At 35.3% G+C, this 18,824-nt stretch overlaps 1 protein-coding gene across 27 annotated transcripts in view; it reads right to left on the reverse strand.

Annotated features, from left to right (window-relative positions):
* Positions 1-18,824, reverse strand: part of Trpm (transient receptor potential cation channel, subfamily M) — a 793,755-nt gene that overhangs the window by 125,863 nt on the left and 649,068 nt on the right. For all 27 annotated transcript variants that reach the window (XM_067775779.1, XM_067775781.1, XM_067775778.1 and 24 more), the window contains 3 exons: positions 17,785-17,971; positions 17,380-17,536; positions 14,000-14,101 (listed from right to left, as the gene is read on the reverse strand). In XM_067775779.1, coding sequence (XP_067631880.1) covers positions 14,000-14,101; positions 17,380-17,536; positions 17,785-17,971 — 446 coding nt within the window. The remainder of the gene's footprint in view (positions 1-13,999; positions 14,102-17,379; positions 17,537-17,784; positions 17,972-18,824) is intronic.

Raw genomic sequence — 18,824 nt, forward strand, 5'->3', positions numbered from 1 at the left:
CGGACGGACGGACGGACGGACGGACGGACGGACGGACGGACGGACATGGCTCAATCAAATTTTTTTTCGATCCTGATTATTTTGATATATGGAAGTCTATATCTATCTCGATTCCTTTATATATGTACAACCAACCGTTATCCAATCAAACTTAATATACTCTGTGAGCTCTGCTCAACTGAGTATAAAAATGTGGCAAACTCCTACTTTTACCTTTTTTGTTATGAAAATCGCAGATAATATCAAAGTAACTTAAATAAGCTAAAATAAATACCCATAGCCGAACAAAATGGTTGAAAAGGGTGAAACGAAATTGTAAAGCGAAATTGGGGGCAACCAAAATCGGAGAAGAAAAAAATTGATTGAGATGATGAAAACTAAGACTGAAGGTATGCAATAAAGTTTAAAAATATTCCTATATAATCCCACAGGCGTTGAGTAATGCATTTCTTAGCAAGCTGAAAATGTGCGAAATAATGGCAAAAATTTTATTTAAGCAGGATATGTATATCTTCATTTCTTTTTTTAAATTATCATAAAAATCATATTTCAGTAAACATAAAAATTGGCTGTGAATTCATCTTTAATGTGCATAGGTAGCCCATGGCGTATGAGTGATTTTTGGTTCACATTGAAATGATCATAAATTATTCATGACCCACAAGAAATCATAAAATTTTATACAAATCTACTTACACGTGTCTATAAATATATGAGATGCGTATCAAAATATCTAGAAGCATATTGGTGTTGCATAACGTGGTATTTATTGTATGTTTTTAACAATTTAATTCTTTGGCTTATGTTGCACGCGCAATGGTTGATGGAATACATTTGCTTGATGTCAAAAATAATAAATATTGATTTAAATTTGTGAATTTATTTTTAATAGCAAACTTTTATATGTATATTTTTAATTAAATATTTACTGAAGCTGTGCGGATTTAGGGTTACGTTGAGCGTGGAAAAACAACTGAAACGTTGACGAGTCGAAAAAGATAAACGTTGCCTATAGGGCTACGCTCTTTAGCGGTTCGTAGCCTGTGCCATTTCAGAAATTTTCTTCGAGAAGAAAGCCTAGAGGACTGACGTCTAGCTTATAAGATCATATGAATCTATGCATAATATTAAATCATCAATAGCAGTAAGTAAATTTAGCAAAAAATCAGTCAAATTGTTCAAAACATATTAAAAACCTTATTTAACAAGTAAGGAAGGCTAAGTTCGGGTGGAACCGAACATAACATACTCAGTTGAGAGCTATGGAGACAAAATAAGGAAAATCAATCTGGGGTAACCCTGGAATGTGGTTGTATAACATGTGTATCAAATGAAAGGTATTAAAGAGTATTTTAAGAGAGAGTAGGCCATAGTTCTATGGATGAACGCCATTTAGGGATATCGCCATAAAGGTAGACCAGGGCTGACTCTAGAATTTGTTTGTACGATATGGGTATCAAATGAAAGGTGTTACTGAGCATTTTAAGAGGGAGTGGGCCTTAGGTCTATCGGTGGACGCCATTTCGAGATGTCCCCATTAAGGTGGACCAGGGGTGATTCTATAATGTGTTTGTACGATATGGGTATCAAATGAAAGCTGTTAATGAGTATTTTGAAAAGGAGTGATCCTTAGTTCCATAGGTGGACGCCGTTTCGAGATATCGCCATAAAGGTGGACCAGGGGTGTCTCTAGAATGTGTTTGTACGATATGGGAATCAAATGAAAGGTGTTACTGAGCATTTTAAGAGGGAGTGGGCATTAGGTCTATAGGTGGACGCCTTTTCGAGATATCGCCATTAGGGTGGGCCAGGGGTGACTCTAGAATGTTTGTACGGTATGGGTATCAAACGAAAGGTGTTACTGAGCATTTTAAGAGGGAGTGGGCATGAGGTCTATAGGTGGACGCCTTTTCGAGATATCGTCATTAGGGTGGGCCAGGGGTGACTCTAGAATGTGTTTGTACGATATGTGCATCAAACGAAAGGTGTTACTGAGCATTTTAAGAGGGAGTGGGCATTAGGTCTATAGGTGGACGCCCTTTCGAGATATCGCCATTAGGGTGGGCCAGGGGTGACTCTAGAATGTTTGTACGATATGGGTATCAAACGAAAGGTGTTACTGAGCATTTTAAGAGGGAGTGGGCATTAGGTATATAGGTGGACGCCTTTTCGAGATATCGCCATTAGGGTGGGCCAGGGGTGACTCTAGAATGTGTTTGTACGATATGGGTATCAAATGAAAGGTGGTAAGGAGTATTTTAAAAGGGAGTAATCCTTAGTTCTATAGGTGGACGCCTTTTTGAGATATCGCCATAAAGGTGGACCAAGGGTGACTCTAGAATGTTTGTACGATATGGGTATCAAACGAAAGGTGTTACTGAGCATTTTAAGAGGGAGTGGGCATTAGGTCTATAGGTGGACGCCTTTTCGAGATATCGCCATTAGGGTGGGCCAGGGTGACTCTAGAATGTGTTTGTACGATATGGGTATCAAATGAAAGGTGGTAATGAGTATTTTAAAAGGGAGTAATCCTTAGTTCTATAGGTGGACGCCTTTTCGAGATATCGCAATAAAGCTGGACCAAGGGTGACTCTAGAATGTTTGTACGGTATGGGTATAAAACGAAAGGTGTTACTGAGCATTTTAAGAGGGAGTGGGCATTAGGTCTATATGTGGACGCCTTTTCGAGATATCGCCATTAGGGTGGGCCAGGGTGACTCTAGAATGTGTTTGTACGATATGGGTATCAAATGAAAGGTGGTAATGAGTATTTTAAAAGGAAGTAATCCTTAGTTCTATAGGTGGACGCCTTTTCGAGATATCGCCATTAGGGTGGGCCAGGTGTGACTCTAGAATGTTTGTACGATATGGGTATCAAACGAAAGGTGTTACTGAGCATTTTAAGAGGGAGTGGGCATTAGGTCTATAGGTGGACGCCTTTTCGAGATATCGCCATTAGGGTGGGACAGGGGTGACTCTAGAATGTTTGTACGATATGGGTATCAAACGAAAGGTGTTACTGAGCATTTTAAGAGGGAGTGGACATTAGGTCTATAGGTGGACGCCTTTTCGAGATATCGCCATTAGGGTGGGCCAGGGTGACTCTAGAATGTGTTTGTACGATATGGGTATCAAATGAAAGGTGGTAATGAGTATTTTAAAAGGGAGTAATCCTTAGTTCTATAGGTGGACGCCTTTTCGAAATATCGCCATTAGGGTGGGCCAGGTATGACTCTAGAATGTTTGTACGATATGGGTATCAAATGAAAGGTGGTAATGAGTATTTTAAAAGGGAGTAATCCTTAGTTCTATAGGTGGACGCCTTTTCGAAATATCGCCATTAGGGTGGGCCAGGTATGACTCTAGAATGTTTGTACGATATGGGTATCAAACGAAAGCTGTTAATGAGCATTTTAAGAGGGAGTGGGCATTAGGTCTATAGGTGGACGCCTTTTCGAGATATCGCCATTAGGGTGGGCCAGGGGTGACTCTAGAATGTTTGTACGATATGGGTATCAAACGAAAGGTGTTACTGAGCATTTTAAGAGGGAGTGGACACTAGGTCTATAGGTGGACGCCTTTTCGAGATATCGCCATTAGGGTGGGCCAGGGGTGACTCTAGAATGTTTGTACGATATGGGTATCAAACGAAAGGTGTTACTGAGCATTTTAAGAGGGAGGGGGCATTAGGTCTATAGGTGGACGCCTTTTCGAGATATCGCCATTAGGGTGGGACAGGGGTGACTCTGGTATGTTTTTGTACGATACGGATATCAAATTAAAGGTATTAATGAGGGTTTTAAAAGCGAGTGGCCCTTAGATGTATATGTGAAGGCGTTCTCGCGATATCGACCAAAATGTGGACCAGGTGATCCAGAAAATCATCTGTCGGGTACTGCTAATTTATTTATATATGCAATACCACTAACAGTATTCCTGCCAAGATTCCAAGGGCTGTTGATTTCGCCTTGTAGAACTTTTTCATTTTCTTCTACTTAATATGGTAGGTGTCACACCCATTTTACAAAGTTTTTTCCAAAGTTATATTTTGCGTCAATAAACCAATCCAGTTACCATGTTTCATCACTTTTTTCGTATTTGGTATAGAATTATGGCATTTTTTTCATTTTTCGTAATTTTCGATATCGATGAAGTGGGCGTGGTTATGGTCAGATTTCGCCCATTTTTTATACCAAGAAAAAGTGAGCTCAGGTAAGTACGTGGGCTAAGTTTAGTAAAGATATATCGGATTTTGCTCAAGTTATTGTGTTAATGGCCGAGCGGAAGGACAGACGGTGGACTGTGTACAAAAACTGGGCGTGGCTTCCACCGATTTCGCCCATTTTCACAGAGAACAGTTACCGTCATAGAATCTATGCTCCTACCAAATTTGAGAAGGATTGGTAAATTTTTGTTCGACTTATGGCAATAAAAGTATTCTAGACAAACTAAATGAAAATGGGCGGAGCCACGCCCATTTTGAAATTTTCTTTTATTTTTGTATTTTGTTGCATCATACCATTACTGGAGTTGAATTTTGACTTAATTTACTTATATACAATAAAGATATTAAATTTTTTGTTAAAATTTGAATTTAAAAAATTTTTTTTTTAAAAAGTGGGCGTGTTCTTCATCCAATTTTGCTAATTTTTATTTAGCACATATAGAGTAATAGTAGTAACGTTCCTGCCAAATTTCATCATGATATCTTCAAAGACTGCCAAATTACAGCTTGCAAAACTTTTAAATTACCTTCTTGTAAAAGTGGGCGGTGCCACGCCCATTGTCCAAAATCTTACTAATTTTCTATTCTGCGTCATAACGTCAACCCATCTACGAAGTTTCGTCGCTTTATCTGTCTTTTGTAATGAGTTATCGCACTTTTTCGGTTTTTCGAAATTTTCGATATCGAAAAAGTGGGCGTGGTTATAGTCCGATATCGTTCATTTTAAATAGCGATCTGAGATGAGTGCTCAGGAACCTACATACCAAATTTCATCAAGATACCTCAAAATTTACTCAAGTTATTGTGTTAACGGACGGACGGACGGACGGACCGACGGACATGGCTCAATCAAATTTTTTTTCGATCCTGATTATTTTGATATATGGAAGTCTATATCTATCTCGATTCCTTTATATATGTACAACCAACCGTTATCCAATCAAACTTAATATACTCTGTGAGCTCTGCTCAACTGAGTATAAAAACTCCTCATCATTCCAGGCCCAAGGTCAATGAAATTAGTTTTTCCCAATTTTCTTGAAAACGGTAAGTTTAGACACAATTGGCGATCATAAAATTATGTACAAAAATGTTTTCAATAATTTTTTTTTTTTAAAGTCACCATTTCCGATATATATCGATTCAAAAAGTTGCTTACTTATTTACAGCTAATGAGTATGTATGTACGTGACGTATGCGTAATGCATACAATGGGGCTCGCAACTTTTTAAATAGATCTATGTATCTCAGATGGTTGATAGCATGGTATAAATATTACAAGGTAAAACCGGTGAGAGCCGAAATGACGTTTAAAAAAATTTAAAAATTCTCACTGCTCTCACATTTTTATTTTTTTATTTTGGTGTTCTTTTCATAACAAAAATATAACAAACGTAATATATTTTTGGTAATTCTATACGACAGCATGTCACTCTTAATACACATCCAAAAATAACAAGAGGGGTATCAAAAGACGCGTTTTGGATCCAGGATCGCGAATCCGAAAGCGGAGGTAAAAAATTTTGGGTCTGTCAAGGGATATTTGCAAAAGAAAGTTTTGAAAATGTTCATGTGGTTGTTGTAATTTTGTTGATTTTGTGGTACCCACAAAAAAAAAATTGGGAACATAAGTGTTTTCCGCGGATATAGTTTTGATCTCCAAACCGGTGTTGGACCCACCCAAGGTAATTTCCTATAAGCGCGGCGACAGGCCGCCAATGCGGAAAGGTGTTCTGCGCAAAAATACTATGGATCCCACCCTCGGTTTCGGAGCACTCCGGGGTCATTTTTCGGTTTTTCGTTTTCGTTTTGAACGATCTAAATATTTTGCGTATTAGGATTATTGTTGTCGAGGTCAATACGAGTCTTTTCACACCTCTCTCGGTATTTTTAGGCGCGTATTACCAGTTTAGTATAGAAATTACCATATATTTTTGCGTCCTAACATTAATATTTTATTTTATTGGCGGAAATAACCAGAAAATACGAAATCTCAACGGTCAACCACATTCCAGAATTTTCAATTCAAGAATTGTATTGTAGTTTCCCACAAAAGGAAGCATCAGGCCACAATCCTCTTCTGAGGAAGTTTCTTCAACAAATTGTTTAGAAATGTATCAACGTCTGTCCGACGAGAAGAAAAACCTGACTTACCGCCAAGGTGTACGGAAGAGATACATATATACTAATAATAACAATTTGGTGTGATATATATCTGAGGAGATTAAGGACTAGCTTTCCATCCAATTCGAAGACTACTTATCGTGTATTTGTTTTTCTACGAACTGGCTCACCTAAATGCATGTTTTGTGCCGACCAAAAAATTTATCTGTTAATTCGGGCGAACTTTTGGTGCCAAAGTAATGCCGAGGGATAATCAATACCATTTATAAAAATTTTCTTAAATATTTTTGATGGATAGGCCAACACACTAGCTCTACACCATGGCGGCAGACTTTGACCGTTCCAACTTGACAATGATTTTTAGCTAAGCTGCGAAGAGCTACGGCGTTTTTGCTGGCGTGGGCAAGTTATGGGAAGATCTCCACTTAGTACCCCCTGTTTGCGTCAGTTATCGCGAAACAGGGTTAGCTGGAGTGACTTGTTACGCAACGACCAGCATCTCCTAAACGGTTAAGCGCCAATTAAAAAATGTATTGGCCAACCGCGAGGAAAAGGACCAAAACAAACCAAAGAATATCTTCAAGATCATTTTTTCGGCAGTAGCGAGGACACTTGAGACTGGTGATCTCTTAAAAAGTGAAGTTTCAGCATATTTAAGGCTTACAGACGTATCAACCATGTGAAGAAGGATGAATAAAAAATCAATTGGGGTGGTCTCCAAAATTCGCTTCTTAATTAGAAGGTTAAGAAGTAGCGCCTTTTCTTTTGTCCCTTTGCAAAAATAGCACGAGTTGAGGCATCCATTATATTGGAAACTAATTTGCTTGCCATATACATAAAAACTGATTTCAAAACTTTTCGAAATATTTTTTCATTTATTCCATAAGCATTTTATTTTTTTGGCATTAAAAAAAATGAAAATGTCAAACCAACAACTTGTTTGTGTTTACTTTGGTTTGGCATTTCAACAGAGTTTAAGAGAGTGATTTTAAAATTTTTTTAAAAATCAAAAAAACCATTATGGCCGCCAAGAAGAGTAAATGGTTTTACCTGGTAATATTTATACCATGGTTGATGTATTGATGAATGAAAAAGCAATGAACTGGCTGAAAAGGGCGCATCCCTTGAAGCTTGCTCCTCAGACGTCCCAATTAGAGATTAAGAGAAGGCGACAGCTGCACATGACCGACCAAGCGGGAAGGGCGTGGGTTCAAGCGCGCGGCTGTAAAGTGTTGAAGATTATGTGTAGGTCTTACAACCTTAGACTAACAAAGTTACTTCTTTCATTAAAAAGAGAAGACTGTAGACTCATCACGGGTATTCTGACTGGACACTGTCTTCTGGCGTCACATGCCTTTACATTAGGCTTGGGCAGTGTTAGCAGATGTATGTAGGAAGTGCGGGTTAGAGGAGGAAACGATCGAGCACGTTTTGTGCTTGTGCCCTGCGCTAAACAGGCTAAGACTCCAGCTACTAGGAATGATACAGCTGTTAGATCTAGAAGCAGCAAGTGGCTTAAGTCCTAGAAAGCTTCTAGTATGGAGTTACTTTATAACATACGTAGATCCTGGTTTTTGATAGGGTTTTTCAGTTTGGTCGTTAAAACAAACTTCTGGTAGCGCTACAGACTCATTCAATCTATGTGAGGTCCTCATGGACCGGCCAGTTCAACCTAACCTATCTCAGAAACGGGATAATTTTATGATCTACAATTTTTCTGTTATACAGCTTACCATTTTCAAGAAGAGCGAGAAAAAACCATTTTGTCGACTTTTGACCTCGCATAAGATTTTTTCAATGTACCGGAATGATGAGGAGTTTTTAAATATTGTTTTTAATTATGTTTTGAATAATTTTATTCACTTTCAGCTTGTTGGGAATTAAGGCAACTTCACCCCCATTTTTTGGCCTATTTTGACAGGACTATACAAAATCCAACAAAATAAGCGTATAGTAAAATTTAGTATGCTTATGAGTATGCTTAAAATGTATGCGTATATTCAACGTATAAGCAAACATTCTCGCATACACACACATTGACCAAACTAACAGCAATATATTTATTTCAGCAACAAATGGGAATTGTGTGGCATATAAAAGGGGCCTGTAAATTAAAACTATGCACTGAAGCATAAAGTCAACAACTCAGATTATCATAAGTCCACTCAGTGTGCGCACATTTGCATATATTTATGTGCATAGGGGTGTCCCCTTGCTGCATGGAGAAAAAGGGGGTATGTATTTTCGGTCTCACCCGCTAGAACCATGCGAATAGCGCAGAAACGAATACAAAGCATTATTCCAATCTATAAAGATTGAGAGGTTTGAAATCCTCAAAAGAACGAGTTTTGAACAATTAAAGTGTTCATATGCCTATATCCTAGAAACGTTTACTCCTTTTCAAAGCAAATTTTTTGTTTTCTCAAAATGGCTACAAACTTAGAAATCGGTTTATTAATATCAGGGCTACAGACTAAAATATAATGAGTGAAATCGTTTTTTCTTCATTCTTTGTATAGAATAAAATGACCAATGCCCATCAGGAAAAAAATTTCTCAAAATTGAACAGAAGTCGATAGTGTTTTGAAACTTGGCACGTCGTTAAAATCGAACTGAATGAACTAAAAAATGGATAATTAGAAGTTGAAAACTATTTGACCAATTTTTGTAGCTTTAAATGCGCTTGAAAGCAAAATCTGTAGAGGTTATTGAAAACAAGCGAGAGATATGTGCGTCTACAATAAATGAATTAGGGTGGACCAAAGAAATGTAAAAATGTCTACTTTTTACAATTTCTAGCTGCTTGCACAAGCCCTTAATCTCTTTTGATTGGCCTAAAATTTTTCACATACAAATTCAAGGCTATTTAAATATTTTTCGAGAATGAGGTCACTTAGGATAATAGGGCTACCCTAATATGCATATAGATATATGGGGTATTCCATCCCATTTCGACCAATTTTGAACCCGACCCCTTTAGAATTGGCTGACAGTTTTTCTTCTTTTTCTAGCTTACGAAAGACGTTTTTCAGAATTTTTTCAAATTTTTTCATCCAACTCAAAAAAAGTTATGAATTTAAAAAAAAAATACCGTTATTGTTTTCAAAATGCTATAACTTTTTCAAAAATTGACCGTTTGGGATCTTTTTTTTTAAATTTGTTTTTAAATGTACTTTTCCGAAAAAATACAAACAATTTTTAAAGTTTTTTTTAAATTTTTCAGTTTTTCGAGATTTTTCGAATTTTGCCATTTTTTTTTCTCATAAAAAACTTCAATCAATTCTGCAATCATCCCCACTAATCACGGAGTGGGCCGATTTTTTTTTTATTTAATTGAAAAAAAAAATTTCAAAAATAAAATATTATATAACAAAAAAATGTAAGAAAATGATTTTTAAGTATTATTTTTTTTTATTTGTTACATTATTTTTAGAAAACTTACATGTTTACTGTGTCAGTCATTAATCCTGGTTATTTTAATCGTAGATTACCATAATATATAAAGAAAAGAATACTTAAAAATCATTTTCTTACATTTTTTTGTCATATAAATAAAATTGATAAAAAAAAATTTTATATTTATATATGGACCAATTTCTGATATTTATGTTTGCTGGGTTGAGCACATATGGTCAAAAAATTAAAACACAGTTGCTGTTGTTTTCCCGACGCGTTTCGACGTTCTTTTTTCTCACGTCATCTTCTGGGGATTTTCTTTAATGCTAAATATGTAAAAATAATATACATATTAACATTTGATACTTTTTTCTAACAATAAACATGAAACTAACACTTCACACAAATTTTTTTCTTTTACTTACATTCATTATATTACAATTAAATTATAAATTGCACTTTAATTTTAAACAAACATAAAGAGTTGGCACTTGCTTTTTTTTGTTTACTTTGATTTGCATCTCTGAATAACAGCTGAGTAGACGCTGCTGATGTTGTCAAAGTCTTGTTTAAAATTTAGTGTGTTGTGTATTTGTTGTTGTATTCTTATGCTTTCTAGAGACATTCTCGTTTTTTCTCTTTTTTCAATATCTAATATTTCGACATTTGAGAAGTCCGCTATATGGTTGCTCTTTGTTAAGTGATGAGCTAAACCGGTGTTCGTTTTTTTGTTTGCTGCATCTTTTTGTTGTTCATTAATACGTATACCCAGTTGTCGTTTGGTTGTTCCAATATAACATTTTCGACATTTATCATCATCGACCATTGCATGTTATTTTATACACCACATCATTTTGTTGGTCTTTTGGAATTGGATCTTTAATTTTTGTAAAAATATAATTAAGTGTGTTGTTCGGCTTGTGCGCGTAGTTAATATTTTTGTTGTTTATTATTTTATGTAGTATTTGATTGTCAGTAAGACCCGGTATATATGTTACACCGATGTACTTTTTATTACTGTTATCCGGCGGTAAATTGTCGGGGTTTTGCCTAATTTTGTTTATTGTGTTATTAATTAGTCTATTAATAAAGGTGCTTGGATAGCAATTTTTGAATAGTATATTCTTTATTTTCTTCATGTTTTTTTTCAATGTACTCTTTCTCACTGAGTAGCGCTACTTTTCTTATCATACTTGTTGCGGTGTTAGTTTTTTGCTTCCAACGGTGGTTTGAATGATAGTTAATGAATCGGCCCGATGCAATGGATTTAGTGTACCAATTCATTAATAACTGTTTGTTTTTTCTAATTATTTCTACATCTGGGAAGGCTATTTTATTTTCCTTTTCTTTTTCCATAGCGAATTTTATGCTTGTATGTTGCGCATTTAATATTTTTAAGATGTCTTCCGCGTCCTTGGTTTTTATGATTGCGAATACATCATCTACATATTTGTTGATGTATTTGATGTATATGTCCTTTTCTTTTAATTCAGCTATGCTGTCGTCAAGTATTTTGTCCAATACTATATCCGCTATAGTAGGAGATAGTGGTTTGCCCATTGGCATCCCGTATGTTTGTTGGTACAACCTCGAGTTGTACATAAAATAATTATTTTCTCGTAAACAAAACTCTAATATATTTTGGAACTGTTTTCTTGAGATGTTTGTGTGTTTTTCCAATTGCGACCATTGTTTCATTATCGTCTGTATTGCTAGGTGTGTTGGAATATTTGTGAATAGTGAAATTACGTCGAACGATATGAGTACTTCATCATCTTCTATGTTAATATTCTTTAATCCTCCTTTAGTTGAAATGCATTTTTTATGTTGAATTCTTCTGATATTATGTTTTTGAGTATAGCACCAATATGTTTGGACAACTTGTAACAAGGCACCCTCGTAGAAGATGAGATTGTTCTTAGTGGCATACTTTCCTTATGGATTTTTGGAAGACCGTATAATCTTTGACAACATCAGCAGCGTCTACTCAGCTGTTATTCAGAGATGCAAATCAAAGTAAACAAAAAAATGCAAGTGCCAACTCTTTATGTTTGTTTAAAAATAAAGTGCAATTTATAATTTAATCGTAATATAATTAATGTAAGTAAAAGGAAAAAAATATGTGTGAAGTGTTAGTTTCATGTTTATTGTTCAAAAATAAAATTTTTTTTTTTTTCAATTAAATAAAAAAAATATCAAAAAAATCGGCCCACTCCGGGATTAGTGGGGATGATTGCAGCATTGATTGAAGTTTTTTATGAGAAAAAAAAATGGCGAAATTCGAAAAACTGAAAAATTGAAAAAAAAAACTTTAAAAACTTGTTTGTATTTTTTTCGAAAAGTACAGTTAAAAACAAATTAAAAAAAAACAGATCCCAAACGGTCAATTTTTGAAAAAGTTATAGCATTTTGAAAACAAAAACGGTGTTTTTTTAAAAATTCATAACTTTTTTTGAGTTGGATGAAAAAATTTGAAAAAATTCTGAAAAACGTCTTTCCTAAGCTAGAAAAAGAAGAAACACTTTCAGCCAATTCTAAAGGGGGCGGGTTCAAAATTGGTCGAAATGGGATGGAATACCCCATATTTATATAAATAACTCGTATCACCATACATACATGAATACATTTGCCGACCAGATGTACTAGCCAAAGCATTAAGACTACAAAGTTCACTTTACCCAATAAACAAAAAACCCAGTAATTTTTTTAGTTTTTTTCTTTTGAATTTTTGCTGCAGAGCAATCAGAAGGCAATACTCAACTTTTCTTTTCACTCCAACCCGTTTCGGCGCTTTCATTTCTTCTTTAGGGAGCCTGGTAATGTTTTTTAAAATACAAGAAGCATAAACATAATCCAGAAGCATATATAATTGGTATTTACAATTGTTTTTTAAAACAAAGCTATCAGGCTCTCTGGGGAACGCGTAAAAGCGCCGAAACTTAAACGGAAACGGAAATTTTGTTGTTACGCTGTTTTTGCTTTTTTACTATTAAGACTCTGGTTCCGGGTGAATAAATCACAATTTCACTTCAATTGAAGAACGATACCCACTTACTTGACACATTTTGTGTTAAGCATGATAAATCAACTCAAACGTTTTATCAAACTCATCTTAAAAGTATTTTCACAGTCTGAAAGGCTGATGTGATTCGTTCGTACAGTTACGTTCGTGCATTCGAAAACTGAGTCTACGTTCAAAATGTTCGAACTCTTGAACCAGGTTATTTTATTTAAGGGAACCGAAACCATAACAGTAACCGTTAGTGTCGACAAATAATAACTCTAACCGTAACCGCATAGGTGACCATAACCGTATCGGCAACCACAACCTTTACTGTTACTGTATTCCGTTACTGTTACTGTAATCATCGTCGTTACACTAAATGTAGCCCTAACTGTAACTATGGGCAAAGCAGTCGCATCTGCAACCGTAGCCTATATTTCAGGCGCGTAACTAATACTGTAACCGCGACTATAACTTAACGCCTACGTTTTTGTCTCCGTCTTCACTTCCAAAGAGCCTTAACTGAACATTAGATATCCGAAGTCCGAACCATTACTGTTAAGGTAATCGTCTCTATAACTATAATTCAGACTTTTATAGTAATCGCAACGCTTCCCATAATAGTGCCGTTCGTAAGCATAGTAACGTCCACGTCATAATGTATGGGGATTTCTCTCTCCCCATTATTGCTTTTTACCTCTACTTTACTAGTTCTTCCCATATTCTTTTCAAATGCCTTTTATTTCCCTTTCACCATACTGTTTTTAATAAGCTGAGTCTGTTGCCCTAGTCTGGCTTATGTTAATCCCTAAATTTTCTTCACGGTATTTAACATATTTATAGCAGGTGATAAAATGCTTTTGAAACTGGGATTGCGAAAAATGTTTACTGGGTATATGTACATATAACTGCTGACAAGCGATTATCATGAGTGGAGTGTACGTAATTCGGACGAAGAATAAATTAAAGCGATTCTAAACCAAGCGGCTGACCTATTAATCCCTAAAATGGGAAGTCAAATAAGTAGTGAAAGTAATTATGAGTGTTTCAATGGGAAAGTTTATTATTTGACGTAAGCCTGTCACGGTATTTGGCATAGATGGGTTTGTTTACATGCAAAGAGATCATTTGGTGAAAGCATTTAGGTTTCTTAGCTTTTTCTTTTAAATTGATTAATGCCATTTTACCTTGAACGCAAGACAATAGTTTATAAGCAGCTTAAAATAATTTGTTTAAAATTCAGTACTTACCGATACGCTCCACCCATTAATTTGTTAATAACTAAACCGATATCGTGTAATGTGTAAACATATCCTTTGGGTATGTGTGGACGTACATCTCGTAAAATGTAACTGAAAAGAAAAATTGTAGAAATATGGCTTAAACTCGCTTTATATTAGAGAAGTTTAGGCAGGTACACAAACAGAAATAACTTTTAAAATAAAAGTGTTTGAAAAATTCTACTTTTCAATTTATATGATATGTACATTTAAAAAAAAAGCTCGCCTTATCGGGCGGAATATAATAAATCTCTATATATAAATAAGAAAGTCTGCGCGGGGTGGGAGCATTACGCCTAAACAACCATCGAGTAAGGCGAACATGTACGCAGTTTTATATTTTGCTCTCAGAACGGTAATTGACATGATTTTTTCACAACAAATGTAGGGGAAGTGGACCAGAGGTCGATATCCTTGGAATTCGGGTACTTGCGTGATTAGCTCATTATTTGAGAAACTTTTCTTTCCGTGAAGTGAACCAGGGACTGACCTATTCCAAAAAAATTTATTGATGGCGCTATTTTCTTGAAATCGGTAAATGGGTACTGCTTTGACAAAGATAATATTTGAGAAACTATTAATTCCGGGAAGAGGACCAGGGGCCGAATTATCTTAATATATTTCTTTGTACTTGTGTTTGTTACTGAACTCCTCCTAAACGACTGGAACGATTTGGATGAAATTTTGTGTGGGTGGTCAAGTGGATTTGAGGAAGCTTAAGATTTACAATTTAGTTCGTTCTCTTTCTTATCTTTCGGGAAGAGACCAGGGCCGACCTATAAAAACAAATAATTTATGATGTGATTTCTTTGGAATATGTATGGGCGTACTTCCTGGGAGAAAAAGGAAACTAAGAGATATTTGTGGAAATGGGAGAGGGGGAGAAAAAGAAATGGAATATGAAGATAACAGAGAGAAGGAGAGAAAATAAACTTGTAGTATGAAACTAGGAAATAGGGATAATAATGAGGAAGCAGGAGAAATGAGGGTGATGAAGGAGTATAGGGGGAGAAGATACAAAGTAAGAACAAGGATCAAACATGGAGAGAGGAGAAAGAGGCAAGAAGATACAAACATTTTTTTTTACAAAAGCCAAAAAATTCCTCTGTTTACTGGGAGAGTAGATATATCGCAGGAAGGAATATTATCGAGCAGGAGAAGATCGCAATTATGCATTCAGTGGGGAACAGTTAATATAAAATATTTGATAACCGTTAACAAGTTAATCATATACTATGTGAAAAAGCTCATAGAATTAGATAATGAAGGTGACAATCAGTAAGTGTATTAGGGTTAAGATTTCGCAAAACATGTCGACTTTCAAACAGTTTTGAAAATCTTTCAAAAAAGTATGAAACCCTCATGTCAGGTTAGCTCTGAGTTAAGAAGTTGGCTTGGAAATGGGCCTTAAAAATTATGTTTTAAAAATTGTTTAGACTACGCATAGCATTGCTACGAACGAATGTAAATTTAGTGGTGCAGCGGCAAGAGGTGTGATTGTGTAAGTCGTAAATCAACTGCCCTTCGCTTGTTCGGCTATCGATTCAGTTTGTTTTTTGTGATGCTGATTCCTCCATATATTCAGTGCCTTACACCTGTTCAAGTATCAACTGCTTTTCGTTTATCCGGTTAAGGAATTGGTTTTCTTGTGTGCTCTTGATTTCATCATAAATTGACTGCCTTACACCTATTCATGTAGGTATAATTAATTAAATATTTTTGTGTTATTATAAATTATAAACAACGCAAGTGTGCTCTGTCTGGCTAATTTGGCCTTTCTGTGATAAAGGAAGCATAAGTTCACTTCTGGCGTAAAAAAAAAAAATTGGAGAAATCGTTTTTGTAAGGCTTCTCACTGGACGCTGCCTAGTGAACACTAAGACTGCTAGGCATCCGATGCATTGAGGAAAAGCAAAGCGCTAAATTAACGTAAAGCACAGAGTATACGACGGTAAGCTGACTACTGTCGCTCATTTGCTCCTCAATGAACTTCCGGAGGTGTATAATACTTCAATAAAAGTTATAGCTAAATATCGATTCTGCGAAATGGCTTGAGCCACAGCAGCTGGTATATTTAGGGATATAATCTGCTGACATCACAATTGGCCAAGTTTTTTCCAAGAGTTATGGGCAAAAAATTTATTTTCGACCCAGGGACTTACATCTCACCTAAGCTAGGGATTACGGGAAGGAGCTTAGCTATTACATTTATTACTAGGCTTCGATGCACTGCCTAATTGACCTTTTAGCTTCACCTGTCAGCCTATTACTGCATGTGGAGCCTTTTTATGTATTTAAGCACCTCTTCAGGCTTTTTACTCCTAATCACAAAGGAATTAAGATTCTCAGCTTTCCAGAGCATCACATTCGCAGAAAATGTTAACGTTTCATTCTCCAGGTCAAAAAAGCGACAGATTCGTGTATCTGATAAATTTAACTTACTTAGATGATATTGTAGACTACAGTGTCTAGTCTAGTACCTAAAGAGAGTTCGTAGATCCTCTCTGCTTAGAATAATGTTGTATCAACAATTTAGCCTGCATTTGCTGTGGACATTCAACCCGTGCCGGCTGACCTACCTTGTTTCTCCGTTACTTATGGTCCCCCTGAGTACCTTTGTGAGTCTACAGAAGGGCTCTGGACCTTTTATCTGCTGTCTACCTACCTATTTATAATAAACGTGATATTTCTCCGGCCTCGAGAATACGTCGTGGTATTTAAAATATCTTTAAAGTTGATTTTAGGTAATTATTAATAAATTTTTCGAAATATCATTTATTTTATGATTTTTCCGGTCAATTTATTTTTGTAGATTTTTGTTGGTAATAGGCTTTTTTGACCAATCGTTTCTTAATTGCAAATAAAGATATTTATTTCAATTTTTCCACCTAACGTTTCGCTAGACTTCCTAGCATCATCAGAGGTGATGTAATATATTTGTTATTTAAATATTAAAACTAAAAGCATTAGTACCATTTAACGTTGGTATCATATCAGTATGACAATGATACCAACGTTAAATGGTACTAATGCTTTTAGTTTTAATATTTAAATAACAAATATATTACATCACCTCTGATGATGCATTGTCATACTGACAATGATACCAACGTTAAATGGTACTAATGCTTTTAGTTTTAATATTTAAATAACAAATATATTACATCACCTCTGATGATGCTAGGAAGTCTAGCGAAACGTTAGGTGGAAAAATTGAAATAAATATCTTTATTTGCAATTAAGAAACGATTGGTCAAAAAAGCCTATTACCAACAAAAATCATTTATTTTAACTTTATGAACGAACTCCTAAATATAGGCAAGCCTTTTAAACATTGAACTTATACTCACCCTAAAGTATTGGCTGGACCATGTTTCGTATTATATAATTCCTCAAGGCGTGGTATTGTCAAAAATTTCTTCATTGAAACGCCATTTTCCAATAGTAATTTCACAAAATCGATTCTATCATGCTCAAGCGCCTGCATCATTGCTTCATCTAAAGCGCCTAAAGGTATACAATAAAAAAATGAAAATTTGGCTAAATATGCAAATATGCACAGCATAGACAAATTTAATAAGCAAGCAATTTATGTCGTTTGATAAAATACATATCAACGCGAAAACACGCTTTGAATTGAATGAATAAACTTTTTTTTAGTTTTAAACGAAGGAAGATGCAAAAAAAAAAACTGTCACTGGCAGTTTTATCTGTCTCATATACTTGAATACGTATACTATAGCGTATCAACTTACCATGTGGCCATTCTTGGCCATAGACAAATATTTCGCTGCGTGCTATGTCTACGCGATTCCATGTCAATGCCAAACTGAGTTGTTCCGGGGGGCTTAAGTGCTGCGATTTAAATAATGCTGTCAATATAGTTTGATCTAATTCCTGTGCTTCACCCTCGGGCTTCTCTTGTATTCGAAAGACTGTTATCTGTGTGGAAAGAGGAATTTGAGAAAATAAATGAGAAAAAATTTTTTATGGAAAGAAGTTTTTCAAAGAAATAAAATGGAAATTCGATTTTAGTCTCAATGCATTTTAATTATTCGTTTATTTGTAGTAATTCTTCTGGGGTGCTTTCTTTAATGAACTATCATTTATGCTCTGCCTGGAAACAAAAAATAAATAGAACTAACTTTCATATTAATTAATTTCGATAGCTCTATTTGCCTTGTCCATTGTATATTCTCTTTTTTAGAGCTATAGTAGTAAACTAAAAAAGTTTTTTTGTTGCTGTTCTTTTATGTGACTTTTTGATATTTGGTAATAAGCAAAATGCTGCAGAATATAAAACGCATAAAGTTACAGCCACAAAATCATCACCGAATCCGCAGTGTATTGAAAGCAAATAAAAGCGAAGATACTCAACATAGGTTTCCATTTCTGGTTTTAATATTCATTGCTGAAATGTGGTCAGATGCACAAAACACAAATGTGCGGGATGCAGAAGGTCAATTTGCAACCGATTTCCCAGCACGAAATGTATAGACACAGTTGGGGCCGAAAAATTAGGACCACCAATATTGCAAAGTTTTAAAAGTCAGTTTGCGTTAAAACTTAATTTTTAAAAATATTAATTTAAAAAAATGTACCAAAAATGTTTACTAATTTTACCAAAAAATTTTATTAAAATAATTTAAAACTTGGTGCTTGAAAAAAAAATATTTTTGATATTACCAGCAGAGCCGGCAGACGTTGTTCTGCCCTAACTTTGGTCTAACTATATAACTTTTGAGAAGCTTTTACTTCCTACTCTCCCCCCTCCACTTCTCTCCCTCTTTTCATT

This window comes from Eurosta solidaginis, chromosome 3 (assembly GCF_040869045.1).
Source record: "Eurosta solidaginis isolate ZX-2024a chromosome 3, ASM4086904v1, whole genome shotgun sequence".
NCBI lineage: Eukaryota > Metazoa > Arthropoda > Insecta > Diptera > Tephritidae > Eurosta > Eurosta solidaginis.